This window comes from Neltuma alba, unplaced genomic scaffold (genome assembly GCF_004799145.2).
Source record: "Neltuma alba isolate B1F8T4 unplaced genomic scaffold, ASM479914v2 tig00012124_pilon, whole genome shotgun sequence".
Classification (NCBI taxonomy): Eukaryota; Viridiplantae; Streptophyta; class Magnoliopsida; order Fabales; family Fabaceae; genus Neltuma; species Neltuma alba.
In genome coordinates this window covers 347,814-368,742 of record NW_021636676.1, presented here as the reverse complement: position 1 = coordinate 368,742, position 20,929 = coordinate 347,814, and the positions used below count along the sequence as shown (strand labels likewise).

Below are 20,929 nucleotides of genomic sequence, written 5' to 3'. Positions count from 1 at the left end.
CGTAAATCAATCTATCCATGTTAAATAGGATAGCCCAATAACTCTGATGAATGCAAATTAACCCTCACAACTAATGACAACAATAAAACGGGATGGAGTTAACCTAACTAGAAAATAATAAGGAATTATCCTAACTATGAAATCCCAAAACAGTTCACACGTACACACACAGGGGTAAAGTTAGAATAACATTCTATCTTAATATATAGGGAAAATTGTAACAAAGTCCCACCAAAGAGAATTAAATACAAAAAATTCCCTTGAAATCATCAAATTATTCTGAAGTCTCAAGGAAACCAATTGCAAGAGAATTCATTTGTTTAATTACCAAATTACGCTTATTTTTTTAAATTTACATTGACAACTAAAAGAGTAGTCGTTGACAACTTAAAGTGTAAGGATTAACAACTATCGTGGCAGGTATTAATAACTCATACATTACATTTTGTTATATGCTGAGAAAATGTGTTGTAAATATCTACCGTGATAGTTGTTATACCTTACACTTTAAGTTGTCAACGACTATTTTTTTAGTTGTTAATACAAATTTAAAATAAAAAATAAAAGCAATTCGATAATTAAACAAAAAAATTATTGCAATGAGGTCCCTTGAAACTTTAGATTAATTTGATAATTTCAAGAAACATTTTTGTATTTATTTTCCTTAGGTGGGACCTTATTGTAATTTTCTGTAATATATATATAGTTTCATACAAATTGATACAATAAAATATGTTGATATCATAATATGACCAATAATGTATTTTTATTTTTATTTTTATTTCATAACCACTTTCAGCATTTTCTTCCACATCTCATAATAATTTTGTTCAATGAATAATTAATAGGCATTTATTCACATGGTTTCTAGCCATATTATAGAATTGCTCATATATTTTATTAAAAAATTTGGTTAAAAGTCTCTATTTGAAAACTTAATAGGCTAAAATGATCTAAATTTAAGTGAGTATAACTATAATTCGTGAGTACAACCTTTTTTGACTACGTGCAACATATCATTAATGATGTGCAATAATCGTTAATACGAAAGTGATTTGCACACAACAGAAGATATGTTGCACATAATGAAAAAAAGTTACACTCATGAATTGTAGGTGCATATGCTTGAATTGAGGTCCATTTAGCCAATTAAGTTTTTAAATAAGAGATTTTTTTACCAAATCTCCCTATTTATTTGAATGATGATGACAAAATACCAGTATTTCAATCATTATGGCAAGAAATTATTTTTCTTGCAATAATAGTCTTGACAACATGACAAATTACTACTCTTCATGTTCTTATCACAATGACTTCCATCATATTTCATTATATTACATGTTTTATTTAAATCATTAATTTTTCCACCCGGTATTTCTAATTAAATATAAGACTTCCGCTCTAATAAACCAAACTCCCCTAACTAATAATTTTTATTAAAAGTAACTTCGATATTGTATAAGAAATAACTAATTTTAATTAATATTATATATAGTCCTTTGCAGGATTTTGCGTACGGCATTGGATTCTTAAGATATATATGATCTAAAATTTTTGTTATTTACGTAGGAAACTAGATTAGATGTGCCTCTAGTTATTTACCTGATTCGTTGATTCTGTTGGGTTAGAGCGTTTTGTCGCTCGGGAATGAGTCTGTGCTTTAGATTAATTAATCCATACACACACAGACAAATACATTCTTACAATATTAATTTGGTGAGTCGACTTAGTTGACTCGCTTCCCAGCTTGAAATCATTATTGACATATCCAATTTCATTATGGACAACCCAAGGTTCAGTAATCGAATCAAGCATTGCATTTATATGGTCAGCTGACGGTTAAGATTAAGCTTTTGAAATTAAGAATATAGATAACATATCAAAAAGTTACCTTAATCGAAGGTAATCCATGCATGAGATTAATTATGGATGAAAAGAGGGTAGGTGGTTGAAATATAATTAAGAATAGATAAAAGCAATGCATAGGATAGGAGGCAGTGCAGCACAGCAAACAAAAACTTGTGTATTTTGCTAAAAAAAATTGCTAGATACATAATTTTAAGTAAATGTGTTAAAAAAAACTTGAAATTATGAAATTAACAATTTTTAATTAAACAAGGTTGAAACTTTGAAAATACAAGTATTAAAATTCTTTTTTAGGATACAAGTATTTGAAAAGTTTTAAAATAACATTTCTGTTATAGAGGCTTTTTCTGGTCCAAATCTTCTCAGTAAATTAGCTCTATATTAGGTTTTTGAGTCACTCTAATATTTATTATTTATTATTTGTAAGATTTTTTTTATATACCAAAAAGAGTATTAAATAGATAAAAAATTTTATTTTTACTGTTATTAAAGAGATATATATGTAGGAAAAAAATGTGATAAGTGATAGTATATTTTTTCTCACTCATTCTCCCTCTCTTCACCTTTATTATAACATAATTGAAAATGACACATTAAAAAAGTGCAAATGACAGAACCAAAATTCCCTCTTATAAATAACAAATACTAATGACTAGAGTGATATTTTATATGCATTTGTAAATGATTTTTTTTTACTAAATTATAAATAAAATAAGAAATATTATAATATTTTATAATAATAAAAATGATAGTACAATTTAATATTTTTACTTTTTTAAAAATAAAATTACGTCAAAGAAATGTTGGCATCTTTCAAATTTTTAGGCCGTCAAAGTTTTTATTTGACGGTGCCCATCCTACTGCCTAGATTGGGTGCCCTTTATGTCAGCCTTCTTGAGCCACTGATATTCCTCCGCACACATGGCAAACAGTTGTATAATTTCAACAATATTTATTTTTAAAAATAGACAATAATATAATATACAAAAAGATATTTGAAAAAAAAAATAAAGACAATGCGCTGGTGTAGAAATTATAGGACTGTTTTTGTCTGCTCTGATCATATTGAGGTTATTAATTTTTTTTGATCCTGCACACCTTTTTAGAAACTTTGTTGATGAAGCTAGATTACTTTTTTTGTAACAATCAGCAGGAGACGGTTAACTATACTCACAGGGAAAATAATTCTATTGTTGATCACCTTACCAAGTTATCACATAGGATGAAAGAGAATTATTACATCTTTGATCACATTCCAGCTTTCTCAATGTGATATGGATGTTGATAAAAGAAGCCATTTTTTCTGTTTTTAACTTTGACTTTGTTTTTTTAATGATTAATGAATATACAGTTTCTATTTAAAAAAAAAACACAAAATGAAATATAAATTTTATATATAATCATAACTAAATATTTTTCCCTCGATCGTTCAATACAAGAGAGAAATGATAACCAAATCAAGAGGTTAGTAAAAACACATTATACTTGTCTTTCTTGCATTTCAATAGAGAAGTATTGAGAGGAATAAAAACAAAGGAATTTGCGTGGTTGCATGATTAAAAATATGCAGGAAAATTTACAAAAATGAAAATAATGCATGAAGCTGAAAAGAATTATCATATTTATATGTATCATCTATAAGCTATAAACTGTATGATCATCTCTGTACTATTGATCTTTTATAAAGGTATTAATAATCACTACTATAAAAAAGATCTATTTTCATCTTTTATTTTTATCTGAAATTGAGAACAGAGAAAAAAAAGTATCTTATACTCATTCGTTAAGCTAAACTAGACAAGTACATGGCCTCATACTTGTCTGTTAGGCCAAAACAGATGAGTATGGGGCCTCATACTCGTTTGTTCAGGGCTAACAGATGAGTATGAGGCTCACATACTAAATGATATTGTGACAATTTTAAATGAGATATTAAATAATTAGTTTTTTAAGAAATTCGATTTGAATTTAAACAAAGAAATTGAATTGAATTTTAAGAGAAAAGAAGGCTGCAAGCAAGGACCGAGTATAGGACCTAAAAAACCTAGGGCACTAATAGGAATTTAAAATGAGTTTTGATATCTTATAACAAAATAAAGTTAAAAAAATTGACTCGTCGTCGGTGGGAAAAACAAATGTTTCTTTCCAAATTTTATGTTCTTAAAGAAAGAATGTCGGAAATTATGAGATTATCATGTTCACCCTTGTCATACATGAATAACCCACCTCAACGTATAAAGGGTTAAAAGCCTAAAACCAACCAGGAGTTAACAAGAAGAAAATATATGCGGATGGATCCAAAAGCTTATGCAGCATCGAGTTGGAGTTGATCCTTCTTCCATTGTGAAGGGGCAATTCCTTTAACGTCGCTCTTTAGGGAAACTCAAGAGCCCCCACATTATTCATTGGAAAATGAAGCACACAATTGTTAATACAACTTCTGCATGCTTATATATATAGGTCTGTATGTATGTGTGTATGTATATGTACACACACACCTGTATTCAATCAGTGCAAGGACTCGCGAAGCTTCATCATGGCTTTTCAACCATTTCTTAAGCAACATTTTTCCGATGAAGCAAATCAAAGCCTCTACTTGTCTCTCTGCTGCTTCATCACCCTTGTGTTAGCTTTCAAGCTATCAAGAGGAAAGCAATACTCCAATCTGCCTCCATCTCCTGCAAAACTTCCTATTATAGGCCATCTTCATCGGCTGGGTCCTCTTCTCCACCGATCCTTCCGTGACCCCTCTCCTTCTGCTGCAAATGGGTCAAATTCCAACCCTGGTCGTGTCTTCTGCAGATTTAGCCAAACAAGTCCTGAAAACCCACGACATAGATTTCGCAAACAGAGGTCAAGGCGCGGCTGCCAGAATTATATTCTATGGATGCAAGGACATATTCGCCTCAGACTACGGTGAAAACTGGAGACAGAAGAGGAAACTGTGTGCGCTTCAACTCTTGAGCTTGAAGATGGTTCGATCGTTTCAGTTCATAGGGGATGATGAAATCCAAGATTTGATCAGTAACATAAGAGAAACCTACTGGAGAAGCAATGGAAGTTGCTGCGTGATCATGAGTGAGATGCTAAGTGCAGCCTCTAACAACATAATTTGCAGGTGTATTATCGGACACAAATTTGAAACAAAAGAGAGCAGTAGGCTCGGGAATTTGGCAAGGAGAGAGATTATTCTCTTGGGGATATAAGTTTGGGAGACTTGTTTCCTTTGTTGAGCTCGGTTTATTATGTGACAGGGAAAGTGAGGGAGTTTAAGGGTATGTTTGGCTCAATGAGAGGAAGGGGAGGGGAGGGATTTTAATGGAGGGAAGGAGAGAGGAGAGTGGAAGGATTTTAATATTATCTTGTTTGGATTTATAAAAAAAGAGGGGAGGGGAGGAAAAAATATTTTAATATGGATAATTTTGCTCTTATTTTATTTAAAATATGGGCATAATAGTCACAACATGACAAAATATGGATATAATGGTCACAACATGACAAAATATTGTCCTTTCCCTCCAAATCCTCCTAATTTTGGAGGAGAGGTTGAGAAGGGGAGGGGAGAGAAAATTTTTACTAAAATTTGTGTGTTGCCAAATAAAGAGAAATGATTGAAATCCCTCTCCTTCCCTCCCCTCCCACCCAAATCCCTCATACCAAACACATCCTAAGGGAAGTTTCGCAGAACTGGATCGTTTCTTCGATGAGGTGATCGCAGAGCACAAGGAAGCGAAGAAGGATGATGATGATGAGAGGAAAGACTTCGTCGATATTCTTCTCCAAACTGGTCATCAACTTGACTTTGAGTTGGATCAGGATAGCTTCAAAGCTATCCTAATGGTAAGATCAAGTTATTACTTTTGCAAAGTAGTTGAGAATTTATATGGACTTAATTAGTACTCCCCTGGCTCCCCATTAGAAGGACTTTTAGCATGTCTCATATAAAATAACATGTCCTATCTAGAGTGATAATTTTTTTCACTGAATACCCTAATAATTTATATAAAAATTTCTAACTAATGGAAGAAACTCGTCTAACATAAAAAAAGACTGAGACTCTAAGTGGGGCGTTTAATTATAAATTTCAGGATATGTTCTTAGCAGGAAATGACACAACTTCAACAACTATGGAGTAGGCAATGTCGGAACTGACGAGTCATCCATTTACCATGGAAAAAGTGCAGAAAGAAATAAGAACAGTGGTGGGAAGCAAATAAAAAAGAGAGGAATATGATATTAACAAAATGCAATTCTTGAAATGTGTCATCAAAGAAACCCTAAGATTACACCCACCCCTTCCTTTATTGACCCCTCGCAGAACAAATAAACATGAAGAGGTAGGAGGATATGATGTTCCTGCTGGTTTAAGAGTGAGGAACAGTAAAATATACGGAGCAAAGAGGGAACACGAGAAGGTGCAGAGGTAATTTCGTTTTGCTGTTTCTATTGCATAAGAAAAATACTGATTACATTGGAATTTAAAGACAAAAAAAAACTGACTTTTCTGAAAAATAAATTAACAGAAATAAAAAAATCAAATCCATTCCTAAGTTTCAGCTACCCATTATCCCATTTTCCTGCAGATTGTGGAGTCCGAGATTTTAGCATATCACTTCCTAACTTCCAGTGGCCCACTCTTGCAAGACGTTGAGTCTGTTTCAGAGATTTGTGGGAGTTACTTCCGAGATCTCCTCCAACACGTTTTGAATCAAATCTCCAACACTCCCCCTTGATTCAAAATCGCTGACTCCAAGTAAGTTTCTAAGATACACGTGTCTCTGAGTTGGTGGAGCTTTAGTGAGGATATCTGAAAATTGAACTTCAGTGCTGCAATATTTCATAATTAATTCGCCTTTTGCAACCAACTCACGAATGTAATGAAACCTCAGATCTATGTGCTTGGTTCTTCCATGAAACACTGGATTTTTTGTCATTGCTATAGCTGATTTGTTGTCACAAAACAACTCAGTTCCTTCTTCTTGCTTTTGCTGCAAATCATCTAACATTTTCTTGAGCCAAACGCATTGACTTGCTACGGTAGTTGCTGATATATACTCTGCCTCTGCTGTTGATAGAGCTACAGTGGCTTGTTTTTTTGACATCCATGTTATTGCTCCTGAACCCAAGTTAAAAATATTTCCAGATGTGCTCTTCCTGTCATCTAAAGAGCTTGCCCAATCACTGTCACTAAATCCAGTCAACTTAAAATGAGTTATAGGAGTATACCAGATTCCATAGCCTACTGTTCTAGCAATATATCTCAGAATTCGTTTTGCCACACCATAATGCTCCTTTGATGGATTGCACATGAACCTTGACACAACACCTACCGAAAAAGATATATCCGGTCTTGTGTGTGTTAAGTACATTAAACCACCAACCAAGCTTCTGTACAGCTTTTGGTTCACTTTTTCAGCTCCATCTTCTTGCTGCAACTTTTGTTTTAGATTCATTGGAGTAGCTTTTACAGTGCAATTAAGCATATTAAACCTTCTCAGCAACTCTGTTGCATATTTCTTTTGACAAACAAAAATTCCAGCTTTGTCTTGCACAATCTCTAGGCCCAGAAAATAATGTAAGAAGCCTAAATCTGTCATCTCAAACATGTTCATCATGTAGCCTTTAAATTCTTCTAATAAGGACAGATTAGAGCCCATATAAATTATGTCATCTACATATAGGCAAACAATCATAAAGTCAGTACCTTGCTTCTTTATGTAGAGAGTAGGCTCATTCTCACTTTTTTCAAATCCATTCTGTTGAAAGTAAGAATCAATCTTGCTGTACCATGCCCGGGGAGCTTGTTTTAAGCCATAGAGTGCCTTGTTCAACTTATAGACTTTCTCCTCCTTTCCTTGAATCTCAAAACCTTCAGGTTGTGCAACATAAACCTCCTCTTCGAGGTCTCCATTCAAGAATGCAGATTTCACATCTAGTTGGTACACCGTCCATTTGTGTTGGGCTGCTAGTGCTAGGAGAAGTCTCACTGTTTCAAACCTTGCAACAGGAGAGAATGTCTCTTCAAAGTCAACTCCTTGTTGTTGAGAGTATCCCTTTGCCACCAATCGAGCTTTGTACTTTTGAATGCTTCCATCGGCATTAAGCTTTGTTTTAAAGACCCATTTTAGCCCAATCACATTTTTACCTTTTGGTAAATTTGTCAGCTCCCATGTTGAGTTCTTTTCTATGGCTGCAAGTTCCTCTTTCATGGCCTTCATCCACACTTCTTCTTTTGCTGCCTCTTGATAAGCAATAGGATCTGAAGCTAGCATGACAAATTCATCATTTTCATAGATCTCTCTTAATGATCTAAATCTCCTTGGGGGTGTCTCATTTGATGATTCACTAGCTGAGCTTGTGCTGCCTCTTGATGGTGTTGCTGGACTGCTACTAGCTGAAATGATTGGAGTTGATGGATTAATTGAGGTTGTGGTTGTCTCCTCAATTAATGGCATCCGTAGTGGACTTGCACTGCTGTTTGTATCATTTTCACCCCAATTCCAGCTTGCATCTTCATTAAATAATACGTTTCTGCTAACAATTATCTTTCCATCAAGAGGATCATGCATCTTATATGCCTTAGACTCAGAACAATAGCCAATAAAAAATGCATTTATGAGACTTTTCATCAAGCTTTTGGCGATGTTGAGAATTAACTAAGACATAAGCAATACAACCAAACACTCTTAAATGGCTTACAGTGGGCTTTCTCCCTTTCCATGCTTCATATGGGGTACAATCTTGCACTGCTTTTGTTGGGGAGAGATTTAACAAATAAACTGCCGTTGCTACAGCCTCTGCCCAATAAGAATCTGGCATTCCTTTCCCTTTCAGTAAGCTTCTTGCCATTTCCACCACCGTTCTGTTCTTGCGTTCTGCTACACCATTCTGTTCTGGTGTGTATGGTGCTGTCAGTTCACGTTGTATCCCATTCTCTTCACAAAAGTGGATGAATTCATTTGAGAGAAATTCTCCACCTCTGTCTGTGCGCAGAACTTTAATGCTTGCTCCACTTTGCTTCTCAACCATGGCTTTGAACTTCCTAAAATTCTCAAATGTTTCTGATTTGGCTTTTAGGAAGTACACCCAGCTCATCCTGCTAAAATCGTCAGTAAAAAGAAGAAAGTAGAAGCTGCCACCTAATGATTCTGTATTCATAGGACCACACAAATCAGCATGTACAAGTTCAAGACTTTCATTAGCTCTCCATGCTTTTCTGATAGGAAAGGATTTTTTTCTTTGCTTCCCATATATACATCCTTCACATATGCCAAGTTCAATAATTTTTGGTAAGCCATAAACCATACCTTTCTTCTCCAACAGTTGCAACCCATTGATATTTAAGTGTCCATAGCGCAAGTGCCACAGCTTGGACTCATCTTTCTCACCAACCAAGAAGGCATACTGCTGCATAGCCTTGATATCAAATGAGAACATTCTATTTCTGGTCATCGGTATCCTTGCAACCACTTGATTTGACTCCTTATGTCTAATGACGCATTCTCGATTGTCAAATAAAACGGAGAAGCCACTCTCCATTATCTGACCTATGCTCAACAGGTTATGTGCCAAGTTAGATGCAAGTTGAACATTTTCTATGTATTTAGTTTTACCTGGAGCATATTCAATGGCTACTGTCCCTTTTCCTTCAACCTTCATTTCTGTATCATCTCCAAGTTTCACTATCTTCTTTTGAGTTTCATCAAGTTGTTTGAAGATGGCTTTGCTCCCAGTCATATGGTTTGAACAGCCGCTGTCCACAAACCAGACTTCACCTTTTTCTACAGTTGGGTCAGTGTACGCCATGAATAATTTTGATTTATCATCAGTTACCTTAGCAAAACTTGCTTGCTTGTCATTGAACCAGCAATCAGCTTTCACGTGCCCATATTTTTTGCAATTATGGCACTGAATGTTGCTTCTATTGTTGTAGCCAGATCTGCCACCTCCTCTACCACGATTATTGGAGTTTCTACCTCTGCCTCCTCTACCTCCTCTGCCTCTTCCACGACCAGTACCTTTTTCATTCTCCTTTGGACTTTCTCCTTTGGCTTGAAATGCCTTTTCTTCATTCTTAGCCTCCTTTTTATTGATTCTTGCCTCATGTGATTGTAGTGAACCCATCAACTCATCAAATGAATAAGTTGACAGATCCTTAGACTCCTCAATTGCTGCAACAACATGGTCAAATTTAGGAGGTAATGATCTTAATACCTGAGTCACCACCATTTTTTCTGGCAACTCATCTCCAAATGATCTTATCTGATTGACCATTGCTGCCACTTTGGTCATATATTCCTGCACTGATTCTATATTGTTCATTTGCAGAGTCTGGAACTCACGATGTAAGGTCTGCAACTTGACCCGAACAACTGTTGATGAGCCATGGAAGGATGTTCGAAGAATTGCCCAAGCCTCCTTTGCTGTTGAGGCTGCAGCAATTTTAGAGAAAATCGAGTCATCCACTGCTTGCTGGATGAAGAACAATGCCTTCGAATCTTTTTTCTTATTCTCCTTTAGTCTGGCTTCCTCATCAATCTCACTGTAGCCATTCTCTACCAAGTCCCATAGCTCTTGAGACTTGAAGAGTGTTTTCATTTTGATGCTCCAAAACTCATAGTTTTTGCCTTTGAAGATGGGAATGGAGGGCTGGGAAGCATTCACTGAGTTGTTGTTGTTAGCTGCCATCTCATCCAAGTCTGACCGGAATTGCTCTGATACCAATTTGCTGGTTTAAGAGTGAGGAACAGTAAAATATACGGAGCAAAGAGGGAACACGAGAAGGTGCAGAGGTAATTTCGTTTCTGCTGTTTCTATTGCATAAGAAAAATACTGATTACATTGGAATTTAAAGACAAAAAAAACTAACTTTTCTGAAAAATAAATTAACAGAAATAAAAAAATCAAATCCATTCCTAAGTTTCAGCTACCCATTATCCCATTTTCCTGCAGATTGTGGAGTCTGAGATTTTAGCATATCACTTCCTAACTTCCAGTGGCCCACTCTTGCAAGACGTTGAGTCTGTTTTAGAGATTTGTGGGATTTACTTCCGAGATCTCCTCCAGCACGTTTTGAATCAAATCTCCAACAGTTCCTCCCAAGACAATGGTGTTTGTGAATACGTGGGCAATTCAGGGGGACCCTCGAGTCTGGGAAAGTCCTGAAGAGTTCGTTCCAGAGAGATTTGAACAGAGGGAGATTGATCTCAAAGTACAAGACTTTGAGTATATCCCATTTGGTTCAGGAAGAAGGATATGTCCAAGGATGGCCTTTGGGCTGGCTTCCATTGATTACGAACTCGCCAATCTTCTTTACTGGTTTGACTGGAAGCTGCGTTCTTCCGCGTGTGATGTGGATATGGGCGAGACATTTGGGCTCGTCGTCAAAAAGACAATGCCACTCTGTCTTCAACCAAAACCCTACTTGCTTCCTATGTAGTAATATGTTGGTGTTTCTGTTTGTTCTTGTGATATGATGTGCGAAAACCTAAATAAAATCTGACGCACATTGTTTAATTTGAGGTTTGTGTTTAAATTGAAAATTTCATCTTTTGTGTTATTTGGATGGGGTCTTGTTTAATTAATGAAGAGAAATGAGTCAACATAATGACTGAGTAATAGTAAAGGCAGTGTTGATGATCAAGTGAGTTTTACGCATAGATGAAATTCTAAAATGCTATAATAATTATTGTCTTTATACTTCAAACACTATAATTATTTTTTTAAAAAAAAAAATTCTTCTGACATCCATCCATCCAGCAAGCCATCAGTAAAAATTTCTGCCTCCTTATATCGCTTTCTTCCTTCCTTTGTTCTTCACTTCTTTTGGTCAAAAGAAGATGAGTTGTCTTCCCAGTCTCATTCCCAGCCATTTTGTACGGCAGTAAAGTAAGAGGTAATTGCAAATTTGTTTCTTATAACAGAGATCCTGATCCATATACTCAATTATGTATATAGGAAGGAAATGAAACGACACGTGTTTATATTCATTAAGATGAGCATGAAATTGGAATCAGATAATGAAACACACGCAAGTGTATGTGTATGCATGTGCGTGTGTGTATATCCTTAAGCTACCATTGGCAGCACCGAAAAATGTTGTGTTGTTGCAACAGAACGGTTGATTTGCAAGTTGACACGTTACAGATATATCAGCCTCCAAAGACGGACGCACACGTACACTCTACTTCTTTTGCTTAATATAAGGATCAGTTTGACTTTTAATTAGTTTTAAATATAAGATTTTAATATACTTTATTTCTCATATTTATTTGTTTTTTATAATTCTCATAATAGTTACACATATTAAATGTTTAATCAAATGACACTTGATTAACAACGGTATTTTAGATAAGAGAACATCTAAGCTATTTATTACCCCAAAAAAACTAATTAACAAATTTTTATGATCTACTCAAATTAGTTAATTAGTTTTTGTATTAAGAACGTGAACTAGTATATATTTAACACCGACACAAGCCAAATGCCACCGCTCGTCGCCATCTTGTTTCCATATGTATGAACTCATTTTCCTGTCCTCTTCTTACCTTTCTTGCTTTTAAGCAGGCATTAGTTATCCCCGTGCGTACTACTTGCTTTCTCTTCTTTCATTTAATTTTTGCTTTTTCTTATTTCTAATATTTGGCATTATTATATATTGGACGTTGCTGCAGTGTTCCTTGTTGAGTCTAGGCTATCTCTGTAATATTTGATGGAACATATTAACACCCCCTTGCGAATTCGGAAGCATGATCAGTTACGTGTCTTTCATGACCACACAAATATCTTTTTTGGACGTTTATCCATAATTAATGTTAGACAGTAACGTCGATGCAATATGATAGGACTTCACTTCCTTTTTAAGTCTTGCATTTTTCCTCTGAAAACCACTACAAATATCTAGTTTTGGTCAAGAATTATTATTATTACTTTTTTGTGTGTATTTGATGAGATATTCACACCGCAAAATTAGATGCAGAAAAATTTTGTTGTTTTCTTTTAACGTTGTCTTTATCTTTCCTTTGTACATTAAAAAATAGGTTCAGAAAATACAAGTATTTGCGTATTAATCATTTTCACTCTATATTGTTAACCTTTTTTTTTGGGCAATGGGCCCCATATGTTGTGCGAGGAATGATACAAGATGGTTTATACTTTTTTTTTTGGCCAACAAAGAAGGTTTATACTATTCTTGGTTTTAATGTGAAATTTGTGAAGAAGAGGAAAAAAAAAAACCCTCAACGTTAATATTATTATTGACTTGATTAATTTTTCTAGCATATGATCATTCAAGCAATTATTGGCAGCTATTTCTACATTGATATGATCGCCAGCTGTAATTTTCTTGTCTCTTTTTTAATTCTTGGTCTCTTGTAGTGGTTGGAGGAAACGACTCGGTGTGCCATTTCTCTGGGATAAATTTTTCATTTGAAAAAAAATCAGCGGTCCGAAATATTTGATTTTTTTATATTTGATTTTATTTCAAAGGTACATAAAAAATAAATGAAATATTATGTTTTTTTCCATACAAACATATTTATGTCTCCGATTGTGTTGTAAAGATTATAATATTACATTCATTTTTATATTTATTCAAAAAATTAATATTTTCATCATAATTTTGAACAAAAACTTTAGAGATATTTGTACCATCCTGGTGCCCTAGATTTTTCTCCACATGGATAATGACTTGAATATATACACAGAACTAGCGTTCTGCATTCTTCCCTTAAGCCTTGTGCCGTTCATCCTTCTGCAAAATTAGCATCATCAAAACCCCTCAATATATACTTAGAATAATCACCAATGGCTTTTCTGAATGCCACTTTTAACTTGTATCTCCTGGGCTTCGTCGCCTTCTTGTTCGTGTTGATTAAACTTACAAGACCAACAAAAAAGAAACCCAATCTGCCTCCATCTCCGCCGAAATTGCCAATTATCGGCCATATTCATCAGTTAGGCACTCTTCCTTATCGTTCTTTCAGAGACCTCTCTCTGAAACACGGTCCTCTCTTGTGGTTACAGCTCGGTCGGATTCCTGCTTTACTGGTCTCTTCTGCAGATTTGGCCAGAGAACTGATGAAGAACCAAGACGCAGTTTTTTCTGGCAGGTTTCAAAGCATATCTGCCAGAACCTTACTCTATGGATGTAAAGATATCGCCTATGCCACCTATGGCGAAAGCTGGAGACAGAAAAGGAAGATTTGCGTGCTTGAACTTCTGAGCCTGAAAAGGGTTCGATCTTTCCGGGTCATAAGAGAAGAAGAAGTTGCAGAAATGGTGAAGGAGATACGAAGAGCTTGTTTGAGTGATACTAATTGCTCTGTGAACATAAGTGACCTCATATCTGCCACCACCAACAACATAATATTCAGATGCATAATTGGACAGAAGTATGATATATCAGAGAGCAGTGGGAGATTTGGGACGCTTGCGAGGAAGGAGATGATTCATCTTGCAGAGTTGATGGTGGGAGATTTCTTTCCTTGGTTGGGTTGGCTTGATGTTCTCACTGGGAAAATTCAAGAGCTTAAAGACACGTTTAAAGCCATGGATGGGTTCTTTGATGAGGTGACCGAGGATCATAAGAAGGTGATAAAGAAGGACGATGAGAAGAAAGACTTTGTGGATATTCTTCTTCAACTTCAACGGAGCGATAAGCTTGAATTCGAACCCACCCAAAATGACCTCAAAGCCATCCTAACGGTCTCTTTCTCATCGATCCCTCTCAAAATATCTGAGCTTAGTGTTAATAAGGCATTAAGGCTTATCTCTTTTAGCCATTTTCTGTCAAGTTATTTAATATACATATATATATGGTGTTTGAAGCTACTAATGAACATGAAGATAAGTTTAACTGATGAATTAATTTTTGCATTTGGATGTTTATGTAATTTCAGGACATGTTTTTAGGAGGGAACGAGACTACATCGACGACGCTGGAGTGGATTTTAACAGAGCTGTGGAGAAATCCAAGAATCATGAAGAAGGCGCAACAAGAGGTGAGAAAAGTGGTGGGTTCCAAATCAAAAGTGGACGAAAGTGACATAAACGAAATGAAGTACTTGAAACTTGTCATCAAAGAAGCTCTGAGATTACACCCACCGGCTCCTTTCTTGATCCCTCGAGAAACGGTCTGTGATGCAAAACTAGGAGGCTATGATATTCCTTCCAAAACACTGATATTTGTGAACATATGGGCAATCCAAAGGGACCCAGAAATATGGGAAAATCCTGAAGATTTCATCCCAGAGAGATTTGAGAAGAATCAGATGGATTTCAAAGGACAAGACTTTGAATTCATCCCATTTGGTTCTGGGAAAAGGACATGTCCTGGTGTGGCCTTTGGACTTGCTTCAGTTGAGTTCCTGCTGGCCAATCTTCTTCACTGGTTTGATTGGAATCTGCCTAAAGATGGTTCACCCGAGTGTGACATTGATATGAGTGAGACGTATGGGCTCACAGTGAAGAAGAAAGTCCCTATTTGTCTTCAACCTATACCGCTCTCGCTCCAATCTCAATCTGCTTAATTTGCTCTCTATCATGTCTTGTGCAAATACTTGTGATTTGTTTATGAAGTTAAGTGGTATAGGACTAAATAAATGAGTCTGATTTGTGGATGTAATATTGTATCAGGTTTTATCTTCCTAGAAAAATACTACGTGCAGGGCAGAATAAATGAGTACGAGCATGATCAGTGGTTGTTGATTCTGTGTTTGTTTTTGTGCCATTCCCTCTCTATCCCATTTTGTTAGCCCAGTTTTCAAATTTGTGTTCAGGGTCCAATAATATAAAAGTGAAAAACGAACCATCAGTAACCAGCAGTCATCAAAATATCTCTATATGCACAGAATTTCCATAAATTTCAGCTTTGATTATTTGTGGGAGTGTCTTTCAGTCCAAGCAATAATGATATAATTAATTGGAAAATTGATGATTATATTAATTGAATGCATTGGCGCATTAATACGTAAGTAATAACCAGACAAAACCTGGAATATCATCAACAAATAGCTTCTCATGACAACCACATATAGTGCACCATGTGAAGAAGATAAGATAATGGAAGCTTGTATGATAACGAATCTTGAAACTTCATTCGAATTACAGGCAAAATACTAAGTCGAAGACGAAGAGTAATTTTTTCTTTCTGAGTTGATTACTTAGGGCCTTAAGTCCTTATGAGGTATTTTAGTTTTAAAAAATGATTTTGCGGACTACTGTTTATCATTATTATCCCTTAAATATAATAAAACAAGTTCTTAACCCCCACCCCCAATTTAGACAGTTCTCATCTCACTTTTTCTACACACGTTATCTCAGTGCGCAAGTTTTTTGTAAGACGAATAGTTTCATGACAGTAACCGTTTCTACGGGTAACATAAGATTTCAAAGGTCAAAGTCTAGTGCGTCCTCGAACTCTAGTTTTTTATATTTCAGATATTATTTATTATCATATCCTAAATATTACCTAGTGGAGAATTCATTGAAAGTCCCTAATTAAAAAATTAACTATGCAAATTAGGTACTTTTCAACGTTGTTTAAAGATTCATCAGCAACCCTTTTTTTGGGGCACCTTTTTTAAGTGGGATAAAGTGCTTAAATATTCTGGAAATATACATGAAAGAGCACCCAACACATGAAAGTTTTTTTTGGTTCTTATATGTTCTGGAAATTTTAATAGCATTTTGGCCCTGAACTATTATCTGTTATAAAGTTTGACCATTAAATAATGGTCAAACTATATAATTTAACGGTTAAACTTAACAGCGGATAACGGTTAGAATATTTTTGTTACAAAAATAAACTTATCAAAGCATATAAGAACTAAAATAAACTTTTAGATATTGGGTGCTACTTCATGAATACTTCTGAAATATTTAAGCACCTTATCTTTTTTTTTTTTTTTAATTGTATGGATCTTAATCTCCGACCATATGGAAAACGACATTGCTCATGGTTAAAGATGAGTTGCACCCAGCTGAGTTCATGGGTATCTTTATACTAAGTTTTTAATTAAGGACTTTTGACCAATAATTTTTTCAAATATTTAATAGAAAAGTTACTAAAGCTAGAGATAAATAACTTCGTCGAGTTAAAAACTTAAAATCGTCACCCATGATGTGCTCTGCCGAATAATTAAATGGATCAAAGTTTGTAATATACATGTACGAAAAATCTTATGAGCAGATTAGCATTGGATTCTTGATGTCATTGTAAGGGTCAATTTTAATCATTCCAATTTTTCTAAGCTTATAAATATGACATTATGTTGTTGGCCGGAATGAATTATGTGAATGGTAGCTCTCTTGTAATATCTTTTATATTGTATCGTGATGATGTCAGTTGGCAATTAAAAATTAATAATAATATCAACAGTGGTTATCAATATAATTATTGTTAATATAAAATATAAAATCTATAATAAATAAAATTACTCATAAATCGTCAAGAGCTTGTCCTATTTTTTAGTTAGGCACCAAACTTCCCAAACTATGTCTATTTTGAATGCAGTATAATTTTCTTTTGTCGCATTAGAATGTAAAGTTCTAACTGTTGTTACAAAACCTGAAACTGATGAGACAAAACTATTCTCCTCAGAAAATAAAATAGAGAAGAGGGGATAGAGCGTCTGAACCGGGTCGGTTCCAATTTGAATTATCAAAACTCTACCGGGCAAATAATTGAAGTTTAAGTAGGGTCTAAACTGCTAAACTTTAATCAGGGTGCACAACAAATAGCACCACCTAGGGCTAGAGAGAGAGAAAAGAAAAAACAGAGAAAACCGAAGAACTCAAAAATTAGGGCTAAAAAGACACTCTTATGTATAGTTTTAACTTTGAAGTCACAATATATATTAGGATGGTGTAATTTCACATATTTTCAGAAGTCTTTTCGTAACATATTTCAAATGTCAAGGAATAAAAGAAATTAACGATATCGCAATAAATATAATATCAGTTAATAATTAAATGGGTTAATTAATATAAATTTTAGTCCTTCAAGTTTACACTCATTTTGATTTTAGTCCCTCAAATTTCAAAGTATAGGTTTTGGTTCCTCAAGTTTCTTTTCATTTAAAATATTGGTCCCCATAATTCAATAAAAATTTGGACCATTTTACCCATTTAAGGACCAACACTTATAGTTTGAAATTTAAGGGACTGAAACCAAGATGAGCGCAAATTTGAGAGGTCAAAGATTGTATTAATCCTAATTAAATTCTTGATTTAATTTATATTTTAATTAGAAAAATATCAATTAAAATAACTTAGCATATAATGGCAGACTCAACTCCAGTAATTATCATTTCTCTTCTCTCAAAAAAAAAAACATTAATTCTTTATGTTACTTTATTTTGTTAATCATCTCATAGATTTGTCTCAGAAGAGTTATTTAAGCAAATTCTATTTGCTTAACTTTAAAAGTTTAAAGGGAAACCATCGGTACCCATGAGAAATATTGTTGTATTTTTAATCTGTTAAAAAATTAAAAGAAAAATATTTGCAGACTTTTTTTCCTTCTTTTTTGGAAGGGCTTGGCTTGTCCTGCTTTTCAGTACCAAAAGGTTGAGAGAAATCAAATGGCTCTACTTTCAACTGTCAGGCACTACTTTCCCTTGGAGCTAAGCTCCCTGCTCTTAGCACTTTCATGCTTCATCGTCACCGTCCTGTTTTTGTTCACTCTCAGAACTAGAACAAGTAAATCCAAGTTGAATCTGAATCGGATTCCGTCGCCACCAAAACTACCCATAATCGGAAATCTTCATCAGATGGGCTCCCTTCCACACCGTTCTTTTCGAACTCTCTCCGAAAAATATGGACCTATTATGTTTTTACAGTTGGGTCAGATTCCAACTGTGGTGGTTTCTTCCGCAGAATTGGCCTCCGAAATTATGAAAACCCATGACCTTGCCTTCGCTGATCGACCTCAGGGTATTGGTCCTACGCTCTTACTCTATGGATGTAATGACATTGGCTTTGGGAACTACGATGAAAAGTGGAGACAGAAGAAGAAAATCTGTGTCAATGAATTTCTTAGCCTGAGAAGGGTTCAATCCTTCAAGAACGTCAGAGAAGAAGAAGCTCGGGAGTTAGTGAATAAGATCCGTGCTTTGTGCTCGACAGGTGCGGGTTCTGTGAATTTGACTGACTTGCTTATTGCTTCATCAAATAATATCGTGTCTAAGTGTGCTCTTGGGGATCAGTTTAACACTGAGGCAAATACGAGGATCGGAGAGCTAGCGAGAAAGGTGATGATCAACCTTTTGGCTTTCAGTGTGGGAGATTATTTCCCTTCATTTCGATGGGTTGATGTTCTCACTGGTCTGGTACCGAGGTTAAAGGCCATCTTTAGAGAGTTAGATGATTTCTTTGAAAGCGTCATTGAAGAACACAGGAGCATGATGAAGAAGACAAGGGATGACCAATTCTCCATGAGGAAAAACTTGCTCGATATTCTCCTTCAACTCCTAGACGACGGCATGCTGGGCGATAGTTTCTCCCAAAACGATCTCAAATCCATCCTAATGGTTGGTCTCTCTCTTTCTGTCTCTTCTTGTTTTATTCTGATATTCTATTCCAAGTCAAAGCCCCTTTGGATGATTCTCCAGGTATTCAAATCCTGGGGTTGTGTATTAACGGAACGAATGATTCGTTGTGATAGATTAAAAATTCTTGATATATATATATATATATATATATATATATTGTAGGATATGTTTGTGGGAGGAAGCGACTCAAGTTCAGCAACAATGGAGTGGGCCATGGCGGAGCTGGTGATGAATCCCACGAAAATGCAGAAAGCCCAGGAAGAGGTAAGACGCGTAGTGGGGAACAATTCAAAGATCGAAGACGAAGACATAAATCAAATGAATTACTTGAAATGTGTGGCGAAAGAAATTCTGAGATTGCATCCAGCAGCGACTCTCATTCCTCCTCGATTATCCAGATCAAGTGTGAATCTCGGAGGGTACAATATTCCAGCTAAAACAACGCTGTACATAAACGCATGGGCAATTCAAAGAGATTCTGATTTCTGGGAAAGACCTGAAGAGTTCATTCCTGAGAGATTTGAGCAGAACGATGTTGAATTCAAAGGGAAAAACTTCCATTTCATACCGTTTGGTTCAGGAAGAAGAGGATGTCCTGGAATGATATTTGGGGTTGCTGCTGTGGAATCCATGCTCGCTAATCTCTTGTACTGGTTTGACTGGAAGCTGCCTACTGTAAATGGCGTCACTGTTCAACACATGGATATGGAGGAGACGTTCGGGCTAGTTGTGAGTAAAAAAGTACCTCTGTATCTTCAACCAATACCCCACTATTAAATAATTCAGAACCATATATATGAATGAGATGACCATTTTGAGTGTGTTTTCATGTTATGACTTGTCATGGAAGATTGTGCTAATATTTAGAAATGATGTAAAATATATATACCATATATCTGTTTGTAAGTATATATGAAGTGGAAGTTTGCGTCCGGGAGACTGTGAGATGGTACTTGTAGTGATTGTTCAATAAAAAAGTTGTGTATTGGTTAGTGATTGAAGTGGACGAATGTCTCATTCTCAGGCTGATTATATTGATATATAATGGGATAATATAATATCACTTGGGTGGCGTTTGGAAACTGGAAAAAACAACCTCAATTTCCCTATATGAACAACTTGGCAATTACTATTCTTGACAAGGTATAGATATTATTCTCATATAAAAATTTGCATTAAAATTAAAAATATACGGAGAAGAAGATTAATTTCCCAGGAAAATGTAACCATAAAGTTGTCATTATTTTCACATTTCACTGCAAAATAACAAAAGTAGTAAGCTAAATGATAAGAGCGACAAGTGAAATAACAATTCTGTCATTGAGTTTCTCATGAAATTAAGTTTCATGAAAAGTTGATATTATTTCCATTTTTTTAAAGACTCGAATCCAAAGTAAAAGATCTACAGAGAAAAGAGGAAAGTTTATACTAGAAAATGTCATAAGAATCTCATAACACTCACTAATAAACCAATGGAGAATCTCCAACTTAGGAAAAATACTGTGTAATAT

At 35.1% G+C, this 20,929-nt stretch overlaps 3 protein-coding genes across 3 annotated transcripts; all 3 read left to right on the top strand.

Moving 5' to 3' along the window:
• Positions 1-4,631: 4,631 nt before the first annotated feature.
• On the top strand, positions 4,632-6,002 carry LOC114723134 (cytochrome P450 71A1-like). The gene is made up of 3 exons (XM_028909287.1): positions 4,632-4,944; positions 5,585-5,706; positions 5,955-6,002. The coding sequence occupies exons 1-3, from the start codon at positions 4,632-4,634 to the stop codon at positions 6,000-6,002; spliced, it is 483 nt and encodes a 160-aa protein (XP_028765120.1).
• A 7,573-nt stretch (positions 6,003-13,575) lies between these two features.
• Positions 13,576-15,595, top strand: LOC114723166 (cytochrome P450 71A1). The gene is made up of 2 exons (XM_028909324.1): positions 13,576-14,571; positions 14,766-15,595. The coding sequence occupies exons 1-2, from the start codon at positions 13,672-13,674 to the stop codon at positions 15,393-15,395; spliced, it is 1,530 nt and encodes a 509-aa protein (XP_028765157.1). The 5' UTR covers positions 13,576-13,671; the 3' UTR covers positions 15,396-15,595.
• Positions 15,596-18,446: 2,851 nt separating this feature from the next.
• On the top strand, positions 18,447-20,390 carry LOC114723164 (cytochrome P450 71A1-like). Its single transcript, XM_028909322.1, has 2 exons — positions 18,447-19,397; positions 19,581-20,390. The coding sequence occupies exons 1-2, from the start codon at positions 18,450-18,452 to the stop codon at positions 20,193-20,195; spliced, it is 1,563 nt and encodes a 520-aa protein (XP_028765155.1). The 5' UTR covers positions 18,447-18,449; the 3' UTR covers positions 20,196-20,390.
• The last annotated feature ends 539 nt before the right edge of the window (positions 20,391-20,929 follow it).